At 45.3% G+C, this 15,262-nt stretch overlaps 6 protein-coding genes across 10 annotated transcripts; 3 read left to right on the top strand and 3 right to left on the bottom strand.

The window, feature by feature from the left end:
- The first annotated feature begins 190 nt into the window (after positions 1-190).
- On the top strand, positions 191-1,823 carry Regnase-1 (zinc finger CCCH-type containing protein regnase 1). The gene has a single exon (XM_020957260.2). It carries the CDS (start codon positions 191-193, stop codon positions 1,778-1,780), a length of 1,590 nt encoding a protein of 529 aa, XP_020812919.2. The 3' UTR covers positions 1,781-1,823.
- Positions 1,745-3,898, bottom strand: idc (zinc finger protein idc). 3 transcript variants are annotated; one of them, XM_086831687.1, is made up of 6 exons: positions 3,575-3,884; positions 2,567-3,516; positions 2,331-2,465; positions 2,160-2,270; positions 1,878-2,021; positions 1,745-1,792 (listed from the first exon to the last, which is right to left on the bottom strand). In XM_086831687.1, the coding sequence occupies exons 1-6, from the start codon at positions 3,743-3,745 to the stop codon at positions 1,777-1,779; spliced, it is 1,527 nt and encodes a 508-aa protein (XP_086687813.1). In that variant the 5' UTR covers positions 3,746-3,884; the 3' UTR covers positions 1,745-1,776. The 3 variants fall into 3 exon arrangements, with proteins under 3 accessions (XP_086687813.1, XP_086687812.1, XP_020812920.2); XM_086831686.1 differs by having other exon boundaries at positions 1,745-1,812; XM_020957261.2 differs by having other exon boundaries at positions 1,745-2,021; positions 3,575-3,898.
- Positions 3,899-4,753: 855 nt separating this feature from the next.
- trem (trade embargo) lies at positions 4,754-6,898 on the top strand. The gene is made up of 5 exons (XM_020957262.2): positions 4,754-5,046; positions 5,105-5,955; positions 6,014-6,148; positions 6,222-6,332; positions 6,393-6,898. The coding sequence occupies exons 1-5, from the start codon at positions 4,906-4,908 to the stop codon at positions 6,616-6,618; spliced, it is 1,464 nt and encodes a 487-aa protein (XP_020812921.2). The 5' UTR covers positions 4,754-4,905; the 3' UTR covers positions 6,619-6,898.
- Positions 6,899-7,236: 338 nt separating this feature from the next.
- LOC110187878 (uncharacterized) lies at positions 7,237-9,750 on the bottom strand. Of its 3 annotated transcripts, none has more exons than XR_015271393.1 (5): positions 8,269-8,524; positions 7,954-8,206; positions 7,734-7,891; positions 7,541-7,675; positions 7,237-7,486 (listed from the first exon to the last, which is right to left on the bottom strand). XR_015271393.1 is itself a non-coding variant. In XM_086831689.1 (5 exons), exons 2-5 carry the CDS (start codon positions 8,392-8,394, stop codon positions 7,258-7,260), a joined length of 963 nt encoding a protein of 320 aa, XP_086687815.1. In that variant the 5' UTR covers positions 8,395-8,442; positions 9,621-9,750; the 3' UTR covers positions 7,237-7,257. The 3 variants fall into 3 exon arrangements, 2 of the variants coding, with proteins under 2 accessions (XP_086687815.1, XP_020813021.2); XM_086831689.1 differs by adding an exon at positions 9,621-9,750 and having other exon boundaries at positions 7,734-8,206; positions 8,269-8,442; XM_020957362.2 differs by having other exon boundaries at positions 7,734-8,206.
- Positions 8,491-9,990, top strand: LOC110187800 (uncharacterized). The gene is made up of 5 exons (XM_020957274.2): positions 8,491-8,901; positions 8,961-9,364; positions 9,426-9,560; positions 9,636-9,746; positions 9,816-9,990. Exons 1-5 carry the CDS (start codon positions 8,752-8,754, stop codon positions 9,952-9,954), a joined length of 939 nt encoding a protein of 312 aa, XP_020812933.2. The 5' UTR covers positions 8,491-8,751; the 3' UTR covers positions 9,955-9,990.
- Positions 9,991-10,022: 32 nt separating this feature from the next.
- Positions 10,023-14,957, bottom strand: psidin (phagocyte signaling impaired). Its single transcript, XM_020957273.2, has 7 exons — positions 14,540-14,957; positions 14,255-14,479; positions 12,636-13,128; positions 12,178-12,577; positions 10,835-12,118; positions 10,571-10,769; positions 10,023-10,499 (listed from the first exon to the last, which is right to left on the bottom strand). Exons 1-7 carry the CDS (start codon positions 14,604-14,606, stop codon positions 10,315-10,317), a joined length of 2,853 nt encoding a protein of 950 aa, XP_020812932.2. The 5' UTR covers positions 14,607-14,957; the 3' UTR covers positions 10,023-10,314.
- Between the last annotated feature and the right edge of the window lie 305 nt (positions 14,958-15,262).

The raw sequence follows: 15,262 nt of genomic DNA on the forward strand, positions 1-15,262 counted from the left end.
TGTGGTATTTTCCGTTGCTCGGCCTGCGGCCACACTGCACTCTAGCTACCTGCAACAAAAACAACAACACGGAAGTCTGTAAATGTAAATAGACGGAACTTGTTGCACAGACGGCTAAATATACAACATATCGGAGTTGCCAAACAATAGAAGCAAGCAGCCACAGGAGAGCCACCAGCTGGTCAACTAAATGCGCATCAAAATGAATTGCGAAGTGCACGAGCAGCAAAAACATCAGCCACAACAGCAACAACAGCAGCAAGGCAGCAACAAGTTGCCAGTGAGAAAGCAGGAGAGCTGCTCCGACGACGACGAAAGTCTCGGCCCCAGCCTCAACCGAACGGAGCGCCAGAATCTGGAGTTCGCCAAGAAGCTGGGCTACAGCGAGCAGTCCATACATTCGGCGCTCACCCGCCTGGGATCGGAGGCCAAGCAAAATGAGCTACTGGCTGAGCTGATCAAACTGACGTCCGACGCCCCCCGACCCAGTAATCCGGCGCCCAATAGTAACCCGGTTGTAACCAATGCCAGTACCGCGGCCGGGCCAATAAGCACCGCCCTGCGACACATTGTCATCGATGGCAGCAACGTGGCCCTGTCGCACGGCAACAACCTGATCTTCTCCTGCCGCGGCATCCGCATCTGTGTGGACTGGTTCCGGCAAAGGGGTCACCGTGACATCACCGCCTTCGTGCCGAACTGGCGCAAGGAACTGGCCAACAACAACATCGCCGACCAGGAGCTGCTCTACGAGCTGGAGCACGAACGGGTGCTAGTGTTCACGCCATCGCGGCATCTGGACGGCAAGCGTGTGTCTTGCTACGATGATCGGTTTATCCTTAAGTTGGCCGTGGAAACGGACGGAATTGTGGTGTCCAACGACAACTACAGGGATCTGATTTTGGAGAGCAACGACTTCCGACGTGTGGTGCAGGAGCGCCTGCTAATGTACTCCTTTGTGAACGACATTTTCATGCCACCCGACGATCCGCTGGGCAGATCGGGCCCAAACCTGGACCTATTCCTCTGCTCGCAAACGCAGCAGAAAATGGTGGATGCACAGCAGCTGTGTCCCTATGGTAAGAAATGCACCTACGGGCAGAAGTGCAAGTTTCGGCATCACAATCAGGGTCCACTGCTGCAGCGCCTGCCGCTTCAGGCCTCCCACAGTGCGCCCCTGCACAGCAATGGTGGGCAACAAATGCTCAGTCCGGGTGTCAATAACAACATAAAGATCAACTCACTCATCAGTCGGGAGCCCCTGGGACGCACTAAATCGAATACCATCGAGCAGGTGTGCCAGGGCTTCTCGGCCCAAATGGATCTGTCCGAGGGTTCTGCGGATACCAGCCAGCCGAACCGCCACAAGAAGCTGCAGCGTCAACAACCGCCGCCCGCCTATCGCCTTCTAGTGCCCACCTACAGTGCACCTCTCCAGCAGCAGGTGCCGCCGCAGCATCAACAGTCCAACAAGTCCAGCTCCAACTATCACCATCAGTATCTGACGCGCACGCCCTCCGCCCCGGTCACAGACCAGGGATTGGTACTGCCACTGCCCGCTCACAACTTTGTCCATCTTTCCGCCTCCGATTCGCGCATTAACGAGGAACTCCACAGCTCACATCAACTGCCACGGGAGGAGCAGCGTCGTCTGCTCCGATATCACTTGGGCAGTCTGTTTCCACCGCACCAGGTGCACGCCGTCCTGCAGCTATATCCCGAGGAGACCGACGCGAAGACCATCTGCGCAGCTATTCTTAATTTATTTCCGCATAATTAGACTAGGCTTAAACTTCATCAATATAATTAGATCTGTAATTACACGCGTGTGTTTATTAATATTTAAAGTTTCCCCTGTTGGGGGAAAAAAAATCTACATCTCTAGGCCAACAATGTTGGTCGTGTCGTAACCCATCAGTCCATCGACGTTGTCTCTGCTAGAGACACTGCGGCGTTCATGAATGACCCGATGGTTACGCAGCTTGTACGCTTGGGGGAAGCCCTTGCCGCAGATCTCGCACCTAAAGGAGAGGAAGCGAAAATAAAATTAAAGATAAGAATCTCTTTAAAATCGATCAACATTTGCCATTGAAAAATTTTCCAAACATTTTTCATTCAGATATTGATTACATTTGAGAAATAGAAGGCGCGAAACTTACACATGTGGTTTTTCTCCCGTGTGAATCATCTTGTGGAACTTCAGCGTGTTGGTGTATGTAAATGTCTTGTGACACACATCGCACTCGTAGGGCCTCTCATTGGTGTGAATCCTGCCAGAGATAAGTATTGATGTAATCCAGCTCAGATAAAAATTGATTAAACCCACTAACCTGTGGTGCTTATTGCGGGTGGACAAGTCAGCAAAGGCTGCCGGGCAGTAGCTGCACTTGTACGGCCGATTTCCCGTGTGTGTGTTCATGTGCCGGGCCAGTTGTTGAGCCTGGGCAAAGCAGTGGCCGCAGATCCTGAAAAGCAAAAACTTGAGTTTAGTTATTTTGATTTTTTAAGCTACGAAAAAATTTGAGTGTACATATTTCCTAATTTATGGATGAAAACAAACACTTACTCGCACTCATGAGGCTTTACGCCAGAGTGAACCTTGATGTGTTCGGTCAGGCGACTTTGAGAGGGATACATGTTGCCGCAAACGTCGCAGATGTACTTAAATTCCTTCTTGTCGCCAACCAGAATCTTGTGGCCGCCCTTAGTCTTGACACCGGCATGTTTTCGCGCCAAGACTTCACCAATTGATACGCCCTCCTCATTAATAAGGATTTTCGTAGTGGTCGCATCGTTGAGCCGCCTGATCTTCAGCGGGTTACCACCGCGTGCACCGTCCTTGGATGTTCCTGCAGCTGATTTCGATGACGATGCTGCTACCTTGCGCGTGCTGGCTCGTCGCCTTATGGTCCCGCGCTTATTAGCCGCCGCTCTAGCCGATCTTGTTGGTATGAACTCTTCCTCGTCAGGATCATCTTCCTGAGCGCTCTCGGTTAATTGATCCTGATCGACTTGCTCTAGGTATTCAATGTCTGCCGAGAGTCCAGAGAGCGACTGTTCGGCCATTTCCTGCTCGGTGATAATGTCCCCCTCGTAGGTCTCGTACACATCGTACACCTCCTCTATGATGCCTTCCTCTTCAACCTGTTCATTTTTAACAGCCACAAGGCGATCTTTTTCAAGTTCTACGAGTATGCCTTCCTCGAGATCGTCGGCGTAGTCGTGGACCTGGACTTCCGCCGGTTCCTCAGTTTCACCCTCGGCATATTGGCTTCCATCTAGGTCCTCATCCTCTAACTCCTGGTCATGCTCCATTTCCTCGGTTTCCTGTTTCGGATGGGATGACTGATTTGCCCTTGTCTTTGCAGGCGATCGTTGCTCTACTTCCACGGGGGCCACGAATTGCCGCAGGTGTCCGTAGGAACGCTGGCACGTCTGCCGAAACTTGAATGACATCTTGAGCATCTTGCAACACTTTTCGCATATCTTGTCCGGATAGTGATCAAACTTCTTGATCTGCCAATGGAATCAGAAAAAACTATAAATGAGTTTCATGGAAATGGGACACACTTACAGGCACTCCGCCGCACTCGCGGATCATGTGGGTCATGTCCTTCTCCGTATCATCGTTAAAAATGCTGGCCATGGGCTCCTTGGGCTGCTGCAGGCACACCCGGCACACAATCCACTTCTGCGTGGTTGCAGGTGCCGCAGCCGCAGTTGCTTGGGCGGCCGAGTCTCTCATTGTCGAGGATGAAACGTGGTTCTATCCTGGAATCGATTATATTTTATTTTACAGAACACGCTCGCTTTTTACGAAGACGACGCCAAAAAATACAATGTAGTCGGGAGACAAGCTGGCTGCGTTGCAACGCGAATAGCGATTAGCAGGGTGACCATTGAAGGTAGGAAAACATCGATAAAAACAACAATGCAGCGATGTATATTTATAAACAAATACTTTAAATTTGTAAATTTATTATTAAAGCTACAAGAAATTCCTTAATTTTAATATAACATCCATAAAATAAAAAAAAAAAAATTATGAAATAATACAAAATGGCTATATCTCAAATTTATATTTTGAAAACTGGAAACATTACAACATTACAATATTTTTTATAAAATTTTTCGATCGTTCCTATGGCAGCTATATGATATAGTGAACCGATTTTCATAAAATTTAAACCAAAATTCTAAAATAATACACAATGGCTATAACTCAAATTTGAGAAAAATATGTTTAAAACTGAAAAAGTTTTAATAATTTCTCTATCGTTCATATGCCAGCTCTATAATATAGTAGTTTGATTTTCATAGAATTGTACCCGAAATTATATAATAATTCAAAGTTGCTATATCTCAAATGACATAAAAAAATAATTTGAAAACCGGATAAAATATCATTGTTTTTCTAACAAATATTCCGATTGTTTCTATGGAAGCTGAATGATATAGTCGTCCGATTTGGCCAGACGGACACGGCTAGATTGGCTCGGCTATTAAGTATGTTAAAAAACATATTTACATTATAGAATCGAAAATGTGTCTTTTATTGCGTTGCGTTGCACATTTCTGATAGTATCGTGCAAAGGTATAACATATAATCTGTCTGAAACTTTAATATTTAAAAATAAAAGACAGTCGAATTTTAAAGATATGTTTTTAAAAACAACATAATTGATAATACAAAGAAAAACAAATTAGTTTTCCTAGAGCAATTATTAATATTTTATTTATTTCCTGACGATAGTTCTTGCGATCCCCAGAAATGGTCATACGATACTTACCGCACGGTGTCAGCGTAAACGCGTTCCCCTGTGAATGGCCCCGGACGCTTGCATTCAGCTGTTGGCATTTGTGCATTTTCCAAAACCACGACTAACTAGATCTGCGTAATTAGCCATGAGAACGGAGTCCAACGAGAAATGGATTGTGTGCCGCGTATGCTTGAATGGCGATGGCGAGGAGACGCTCCATGAAATATTTAGCCATACGGCCAGCACTCGTCTGGACCAAATGCTGCACATCTGCGCTGGGGTACCAGTAAGTTGGATTCAGTCACCCAGAAGAGCCTTAATTTGAGAAAATTAACTCCCGACAGGTCAGCCAGGATGATAACTTCCCCGATAAGATGTGCAGTAAGTGTATGCGGTGCCTGCGACTGTCCTATAAGTTCCGGCTCACCTGTCAGCGGTCCCACCAGCACGTCATGGACATGCTTGCCCGGGAGGCAAGGAACACCAATGTGACAGGCGGAGATGCAGATAGCCAGAATCTCTCGGATGACTTCACCGCTGAGAACGTGTTCAAAGTTTGGGAAGAGGACACAAGCCAACTAGAAGGCGCCTTAAAGGAGGAAGAGCTTCGAACGGAAGAGGAGGCTCACCAAGAACAAGAATCCCATGAGATGATCACGTACGTTGTGGAGGGAGCCGAAGGAGAAGAAACCATTATATACGATGGCAGCAGTGAGGCGGAAAACCCGGAGGTTGTCTTTGATGGCGTACAGACCGGTATGGAGGAGACAGAATCTTATGCAGAATATGAGGAATTTGAGGAATTGGTCCCTGTTGATAACACTTCCCCCTTGCCTTCTACGCCAACGGTTAAAGAATCGAGAACGCGCTCAACAAGCGGATTAATCCGAACGAACCAATTGGCAAGCAACGATATGACTGATTTTGCTCTCAGCTCCGATGAAAATGAAAGTGTGTTAGCCGAGGAAAAGCCTAAATCCAAAACGCCGGTCAACAGACAACGCTCTGTCAAAAAACCATCTCAGGGAAACCGCCCTACTGCGGATGGAGATCCCGTCGACCGAAAGCTGGGCCGAAAACCAAGGGAAAAACACTGCACTTATATCTGTGATGTATGCGGAAATATCTATCCCACCCAGGCCCGTCTTACCGAGCACATGAAGTTCCACTCGGGTGTAAAGCCCCATGAATGCGAGTATGTTACACCCATGCGTTGGAATAAATGATTCTCATTAAAATTACTTCTGTTGCAGGATTTGCGGCCGTGGCTTTGTTCAGAATCAGCAGCTGGTAAGGCACATGAACACCCATACAGGGAACCGGCCTTACAAGTGCAACTATTGCCCAGCTGCGTTTGCCGATCGTTCCACTAAGACAAAACATCATAGGTATGTCTCAAAGTTATATTTTCAACAGAGGAACACAGTGACTAATGGCTTAAAACATTACTGCCATCCGTAGAATTCACACCAAGGAGCGTCCCTATGAGTGTGATGTTTGCTCCAGGACCTTCACCTATTCGGACAACCTCAAGTTTCACAAGATGATCCACACGGGGGAGAAGCCGCACGTGTAAGTTTTCCTTCCGCCTTTCACAGTAGAATTCTTAAAATAATGTTTATCTTTTCCCAGTTGTGACCTTTGTGGCAAGGGCTTTGTAAAGGCGTACAAAATGCGCTTACATCGAGTGACACATGAGCGGCGTGGTCAGTGGAAGTCGGCGTCAGATGTAGAGATGAAGAACACCGCGGAGACAGTGACGCAAGAAAAGCGCAATAACTGGAAAGCATCAGCTGTAGAAATGAATGCAGACGACGATTTTGTAAAGGAAGAGATAACGGAGTTCCTCACTAGTTAGTTTCAAGTTAAGATCGTTTATCTCCATTGTACTGCGACTTCAAAACAAAAATTAGTTTAAATTTTACAATCAATGTTAAATTACAAGCTTTTATATTACAAACCTTTTAAAATCAAATAGTTTTAGTTTGAACTCCATAAAAAGTCTTCAATTGTATATATTGATCTTATATTTAGTAGCTTTTATCTATGATTTTCTTAGTCCTAAGAGTGATTTGTAATAAATCTAAATAGCTTATGAAGATCACATATTTTTGAAATATACAAAATATCAATATAAACTCCCATTAAAATATCAATTAAGAAACTATTTTGTTTTAAAGAAAAGCCTAAAAATGTAAGCGAAAAACTCTTATAAGATCCCAGGAAGAAAACGATCCCGAATCAAACGATAAAACCGATCAATTAAGAAACTATTCTGTTTTAAAGAAAAGCCTAAAAAATGTAAGCGAAAAACTCTTTTATAAGATCCCAGGAAGAAAACGATCCCGAATCAACCGATAAAACCGACCAAGCGATAAAACTGCTTCTTGGTTGAACTAGAAAAAGAGGAAAGTACGGCTAGAAAGGCTTTATTTCTTTCCAACTGCAAGCGGAGGTCTGATTATAATGAAACAACTTTTTAAAAACCGTGTTAAACTTATTTTATTTTCTCTACCAAGTTGATCTTGGCTTCTGCGTAGTCTTTTGGTTTGTGGGACTTCTCGTGTGCGTTTTTGTGGTGCAACTGAGAGAAGGTTCGCTGGCAGTGCTGGCAACTAAACGGTCTTTCACCCGTATGCGTTTTAATGTGAACCCGGAGGACATTGGAGTAGGCAAACGATTTGCTGCAATGCTTGCACTTGTACGGACGTTCATTGGTGTGAATTCTAAAACATATTTTATGATTTTTTAGTGTTCCTGAGAAAGCTTATTCAAGTTACCTGTGGTGCTTGATGCGGGTTGAAGGGTCAGCAAAGCAAGAATCGCAATAATCACACTTGTACGGACGGTTCCTCGTGTGTGTGTTCATATGCCTAGTCAGCTGTGGCGTTTGCCGGAAGCGTTTGTGGCAGATCCTTAAAGAAAAAAAGGTTACTCCACAAGGCCAAGTGATCTATCTTACCAGTGGCTTACTCGCACTCATGTGGTTTCTCTTTGTTGTGGACCTTTAGATGAGCTGCTAGCTTTATCCGATCGGGGAAAGATTTATTGCAAATTTTGCAGGAAAGCGAAAGAGCCTGATCATCTTCACCTGCCTCTGGCTCTGGAGTCATAGATTCAACTGATTCTTCCTTGAGGAGTGATGTTGGAGTTGAGGTCAAATGTTCTATGCTAATTATCTCATCGACACTACCAGGCGCATCCAAGTCGTAGGGTTCCAGGTACTCGTACTCCACTTCGCTGTCACTGCAGCTAACCTCCTTGCTGGGCAGATCTTTACTTTTATCCTCCAGCCGTAGGACATTATCTTCAATGTCGATTTTGATCCTCTGCTGGTGCAACGCTTTCTCCGCTTCTTGGCAAAGCGATCGCAATTTGAGTGCCGCCCGGAGTAGCAGGGCACAGCTGGTGCAGATTAGATTGGGCAAGCTAGCGCTCTCCTTGATCTAAGGATACAAAAATTATATTTCTTAGTGTGATTCTAGAAATCACAAGGACTTATGCTCACCTGAACTCCAGTGCAGCGTTGGATTTGCTCGCAAAAGTCCGACTCCGTGGGCATGAGAGACTCATCCTTGGGCAGCAAAAGACAGATGCGACACTGGGGCTCCTTTTGTTCCATTTGCGAATGCATCGTCCTGTTATCCGAGTACAGTTCTGTCCTCCAGTAGAGTTCCTGCTCCTGTTCCTCTCATAAAATTAAAATTTGAGCGCATTCGGGGCGAATGGTAAACGAATCAAAACAATCGTTACCGGTGAAAGGCAAAAAGAATAAGAAGAAGAATAAAGCAATAGAACGAACACGAAGGATAACAATAATAAGAATAAGAAATCAACCTCATTTTTAGGATCACCGATCATGACGTAACTAATTACAAAGCTTTCTGAATGGAGCATAATGAACTGTTGGTGAAGAATGCACGCTCCAAGCCGTAAACGAAGCCTGCGAGCCAACTGTTAAAGATCTCCACCGGAGAAGAGAACAGCAAAAATGGAGCTGAAACTGGATATGCTAAACGTTTGCAGGACGTGCCTGCAGGATGGTGACGCCCAAATGGTCTCCCTTTACGACGAAGCCGAGGACAAGGAGCGAGGCGGAAATTTACTGTGGGAGAAACTCGAGAGTTTCAGTGGAATTCAGGTGGGGAAAGCTGTCGAAGTTTTTTTAATAATAGCTTTAAATCAACATTTTCTTGGCAGATAAATCGCAAGGAGCATTTCCCCACCAGGATTTGTCTAAAATGCAAAGCCTTTCTAATCCTCGCCCATAAGTTCCGACAGATTTGCCAGCGCTCCCATGACTTCCTAAGTGAATATGTGGTGAAAGATGTAGAGGAGCCTGTTGTGGAAACGGAACAGCTGGAGCAACTAGAGGTGGAGGTGCTTGATGAGGCTGTCTGGGCCGAAGAGGAACGAGTCGAGGATGTAACAGCTTCGTCACTGAAGGAGAGGCCAGTGGTGTTGGCAGTTGAAACAGTTCCAGCGCCTGCGATTAGTAACGTCAAGCTGCATATATGCGAGATATGTGGCAATGGCTATCCTAGGAAGAGCACCCTGGACACGCACATGCGAAGGCACAATAATGAACGACCATACGAATGCGAGTAGGGAAAGTTCCTGATTTTAAATTGCACTCTTATTAAAATCATTGTCTTCCCTTTAAAGGATCTGCCACAAGAGTTTTCATGTCAATTACCAGTTGATGCGCCACATACGACAGCACACGGGAGCTAAGCCCTACACCTGCCAATATTGCCAACGCTGCTTTGCGGATCGCACTTCCCTTGTGAAGCACGAAAGGTGTGAGAATAACTTTTTAAAATGTTTTATTTTTTTTACGTTTTTACGACTTATCCTTACCAATTTCACCTGTAGAACCCATCGAAATGAACGTCCTTATGCTTGTCAGACATGCGGCAAAACCTTCACATATTCTAGCGTCTTGAAAGAACACTACAAAACGCATACGGGAGAAAAACCTCACACGTAAGACCGATTACATTAAGCTGAACTTTGAGTAATTAACAACAAACAATTCTTTTCATGCGTTCTCAGGTGCAAACTCTGCGGCAAGACCTTTGCCCGCACTCACAATTTGGTCGCCCATATGCAGACCCAACAGCATTTAAATGATCCACGAACTGCCGGCTATCTGAACACGATAAAAGCCGGCAGCACTGGAACGATTTTGTAAGAATATAAAATACAGAAAATTCTTATGTATAAAACTTAAGATTCCTGGTTTACACATTTCACGTTCGGTTTTACTTTTTACAATTTCATCTTTTATTTAACTTACTTGCAAGCGGTACACAATCTTTTCTCTTTGTATTGTTAAATTTTTGTTTTACAATCTTTACAACTTTTAATGCGTTGTATTAGGGAAATGCCGAAACTTGAGTTAAAAGTGCTGACACTGACATGGCTCTGTGATCGAGATAATTATTGCGGGAAAAGTAGGAGGACGATTGGTTGTATTCGTTAACAAAATTAAATAACAAACTATGAACTTGGATCGTGATTAGCTGATGGCCTTTGCACAGCAAAGAAACATCTACTTGGCCGCCATGCGGATCTTGTCCTTCAGCAAATTACGCAGCTCGGTGACCATCAGCTCGTGTGAGTCCTTAAACGTAGCCGAGACATCCCCGATAAGCGTGGCCTCCACTTCCGGCTTCAGCGACATGTCTGACATGAAGGAGCTAAGATCCCGGGGTAGCACCGGCGCCTTCCAAGTGCCTAAATATAGAAAATGTAAGGAAAAATTTAGCATATTTAGATATTATGTGTGAATGAAGTAAGCTACTCACGTATAGCCGCATCACAGGCCTCCAGCTTATGTTTTAGTTGGCGCATCAGCTCCTGCACCATCTGGCTGCGCTCCTTTTCGCTAATTGGTTGTGGGCCATTCTCCTTGTTGTCTGCCGTTCTCTTCTTTGTCTTAGTCTTCGAGCTGACCTGCAGCTTCTCGTTCAGCACGGAGAGCAGAAATGCGTACAGGGATAAAATCTATAAGAAAGGAACTTTATGAATTGTAATCTAGAAATATTACTTCGAGCATCAATGTAACTTGCCTCTAGGCTGGCGGCCACGTTTTGCTGCTGCTCCCGCCGGTTCCATAGGCCGTCCTTGCCGTTCCCTTCGTTGCATTCGGCGATGGTCTTTACACACACATCCATTACAATGATGACGTTGTCTCCCACCCGCTTGCATTGTTCGGCTAGCTTTCCGGATCCGCTGTGCAGGTCGAGAACCAACTGGGCCAGGTCATCGAAGAACCGTTCGTAAGGCACCTTGAGCAGCAGGTGCAGGCGCGTGGGCAGTAGGTTGACTAGAAAAGGTTGCGGCAGCGGTTTGTAGTTCATCAGACGCAGGCGTTGGAACAAACCCGTCCAAGATTCCCGCAGTAGGTCCAGAGTGGCAGTCTCCGTTCCCGCTGGCACATCTTTCGCACCCGAGCCATGATACAGATCGATGAAGGAAGCGAACAGGCGAAGCATTAACGAACGCACCTGCAGCACCTCCACCTCCTGGTCGAAGGATTCCTTACGTTCCTCGGCAGCATTCACCTGGTGCAACGGGTCCCAGCGAATAATGGCGTCCAAGTCCCGGTTGTCACTCAGTTCGTGCCATGCAATTCGATCCTCCGCTGGCTCAATGCTCATCGCCGAGTAAGCGGTAAGATTTTGCGTAACATTTCCATAGCAGCTCACGAGATCACAGATCTGGGCCTCCACCGAGCAGGCGACATACTGCAGGCTGTTAGTCAGCCGCTCCTTAAAGTTCATGAACTCCTCCATCTTGGAGAACGTACAAAAGCGGTACGTTAAGGCAATGTACTCCAGCCGCTCCTTGTAACTGTTGGTGAAGAACTTCAGCGTAGCATCGTAGACGGTTCTGGTGCCGGAGAAGCGTCCACCCAGCGGCAACAGCTGGCAGTGCACATATCCCATCGAGTCGAGTTGGATCTGCTTGATGTCCAGATACTCGTACATCTCCTGGGCACCCACTTGACAGCCAAATAGGTGGTATATCTTTAAGCTTAGTAACTTCACGTGGAAGTTGCTCGTGCTATTGCGAAGGACATACTGCAACAGGCACAGGGCTTCGAACAAATGATCGGACTTGTGTTCCCTCCGGCTGAGGTCGTACATCACATTTGCCGCCAGCAAGGCATACGCATCCGATGGTCCCATCTCAGTGGCCAGCAGCTTCTTGCCGAACGTACTCCTGCCATGCTCGTAGTGCAGCTTAAGGGCCGTATAGAAGGCAATTAGGTGGTCAACGGGTAGCTCAATGTGCGAGCCACACATACGAGAGATTTGGAGGGCACAAAGGTGTTTCTGCATCTGCTCCTTCTGTTATTTTTCCCCATTGGTTATTTAAAGATATTGGATGGAAGTCATTAATTACTTACATTTTGCGGCAACGACGTGGAACTAACTCCGCTCTCCAGTAGCAGCTTGCTGGCCAGTGCCTGCCGCTGCTTCATGCTAATTGCGGGCAAGAATAAGGCGATGTCATGGGTGCAGCAGGATTTGTCGCCAAACAGGTTAAAGTACTCAATGACCATCTCGTCAAAGTCGCCGATTAGCTGCTCCGCGGGCAGTTTACCCGCCCTCATCCGCTGGTGAAGCTCTAAGCGGGCCAGATAGGGACCCCGTTTCTTGCGCTCCGAAGACTCTATGATGCGCTGGAGGAATTCCTGACACCTGACCAGCGAATCTTTCTCTCCGTTCTCTTCTCCCTTGGGCGAAAGTTTCAGTAGTTCAAAGGAGCTTTGAATGTACTCCTTGTAGTAATCCCATCGATCGCGGCTAGAATGATTTATAAATATCATCAGTGTTCATAAATGGATAATCTAGTGGTACATACTCGGCATCCAAAAGTTGCTGCAGTAGCTCATTTAGCTCCCGCCAATTGCCCAACTCCTTGAGGAGCTCAAACTTCATGCTGACCGGAGCACCTGGATAGAGCTTGGCGCACAACTCGCCGGTAAGGAATTCCCATGCCTCCTGATACTTATTCTGCAGCTTGAGGATGTGGAGATAGAGGAAGGCCTCTTGTTCCGTCTCTAGTTTGCCTTCCTTGATGTGCTTTTCGACCATGCGCTGCGCCAGTCCCAGGTAAATTTTTCTTTTCTCCGGCAGCGCCGATTCTGGCCCCCGGATGCCCTGGAAGACCACACTGATCACAGACCAAAAGTAGTAAGCATTCTTCGGCTGCGCCTTGTAGAGCTGCAGGGCAACAGCTTGCTGGGCTTTATAGTCCTCCACGCGCACATGGGAGATGAAGAGGTGGGCGAGAAGCTCCTCGTTTCCCGGATTCTGCTTCACCGCGTGCTGGTACAGCTCCACAATTTTATCCACTGTAACGAGGCGGAGATATATGTAAAATTAGCAATAATAGCTACAGTACAGGTATCTATATATTCAAATCGTTGGCACGCACTTGCTGCCGTCGCCGTCGTCAGACTAAGAGAATACGATTTTAATTAGTCGGGCGAGGTGCGCGTGCCAAGAAAAATACGAAAATATGAATTGTGGGCACTTCGTATGCGTGATCAGGGGCGGCGTCGATGGGAACTCGGTGGATATGCAAATGCGGATGTTTTACTTTGAAAAAAAAAAATCGTTTTACTATTTATTTGCATTTGTTTAACTGGAATTAAAAGCTTGTAGAGATCTTCATGTTTTTTATTTGTTTGCACTAAAAAATAAATTTAGGTCCTTTGGCTTTTATCTCAAAATTTAAAGGACTTTCTAAAACTCTGAATATTTTCCCAATCAAGCCAAAGATTTTCTTCACTTCTCGTGCTTTTAACTTAAAAGACAACATGACTTCTTAGCCTTTAGGTGAAATTGATTTATACAATACAATTTCTTGACATATAGAAATACTGAAAGTTAAAATTTAACTATATAACGTAAGTGGAAGAAATATACATATATTGAAAGTTTTAACCTTATTGCCTGATAACTATAATGATTATCAGATCTACCTTTTATAGTCTCTAAGACCTTTTAAAAAACATAGCTAAATATATTTAATAAGTATACATATGTTATGTATAACATATTGATTCTTAGCTTGAAACTACACTTATGTACGTTGTAAGTGTAACGAAATTTATAAATAAAGGTATTGGGAAAAGAAAATAATCACTATCTTATAAAAAAGGAAAATAGATTGCCTGAGTTTCTTTCGAATCTATTCTCCCACAGCTAATTTTACATTAAATCAGGTAAAGCCAGATCCAAAAGAGTTTCGGTTACAATGTCTAGTGTAAAGGCAAGTGATAATATGCCTTATCTCAATAAATGGAACATCTTTAGCCTAGATTATAGAGGTGATAATTTGAGAGATAATTTGGTGTGATATTTGATCCCACAAAGCGAAAAATGGAATTGAATTCATAAATAAATTGTAAAGCTACAACGTTAAAGGTCAGCTCATTATCCATTTTAGCACTAAATCGAAAACCTCGTACGTACGTTGTTCCATTTCCCGGTAGCAGAAGGATAGGACCTGCAGAGTGGAGTCGTCCGTGGGCTTCTCCTCGGCGACGCTCTGCAGGCAGCCATGGCTTTCGTCATATCGCCCCAGCCGGAGCAGGGAGAGTCCCTTCAGTGCACGAGCGCAGAGCAGCGTGGGATGCTTGCGCAGCAGTTTTTCGGACTCCTGCAGGGCCTTGCGGTTGTTGCCCACTTCCAGGTTGTCTATTAACGAGGTTAAACTTTATTAGTCTCTGGCTCCCTCCCAACGTCTCCTCCACTTACCGTACACCGGCCGCAATCGGCGCTCGAACAAGGCGGAGTCCATGCCCTGCTGTTGGTGCTGTGCCATGTTATGTTATGCTGCTAACCTAATTACAACGTGCTGCATGCACCTCGCACGCCTCCTCCACTCGCTGCTGGGAGATTCGATTCGCTCTCCGTGGTTTGATGTGCGGCACGCTGCCGACTTGGGTGCCTGGTCTATTCGCTTTTAGCGGCTCTTCTTGGGCTGCCCACGATGCTTGGGCGGTCGGGGGGCGGTCAACGGGCTCTCGGGCACTCGAATCACTCGCTCAAAAACTTACTAAATGCTTAATTTCATACAAATAAGTGACTTTAAATTTTATTCAAAATAAAAAAAACTAGACTGCATGTTCAGAGAGGAGAGAGCAGGCGCTCGGTATTTTCGCGGGTATTTCTTAGTATTTTCTGTGGTGTTTTCTGGTGAGGTATTTTTTGCGGTAAACGTGCAGTTGGGGTACTCCAGTAAAGCGCGTTTCTAAATCACAATATTCTTATTCATATTAATTATAAATAAAACTATTTTCAAATGAATTGAAGTGCATTATTTATATCGGTTTATTGGTAATAAAATAACTTCATTTGTAATTTGGTGATATGAATAAGTGTTCTTGTTTATATTTATACCAACATTAAGAAACTATATGGAAAAGGACAATTTGAATAAGTTTTATTAAATAAATCAGTATACAATACATATGTAAA

The sequence above is a fragment of the Drosophila serrata genome, unplaced genomic scaffold, assembly GCF_035046125.1.
Source record: "Drosophila serrata isolate PLE 108 unplaced genomic scaffold, ASM3504612v1 contig_241, whole genome shotgun sequence".
Classification (NCBI taxonomy): domain Eukaryota; kingdom Metazoa; phylum Arthropoda; class Insecta; order Diptera; family Drosophilidae; genus Drosophila; species Drosophila serrata.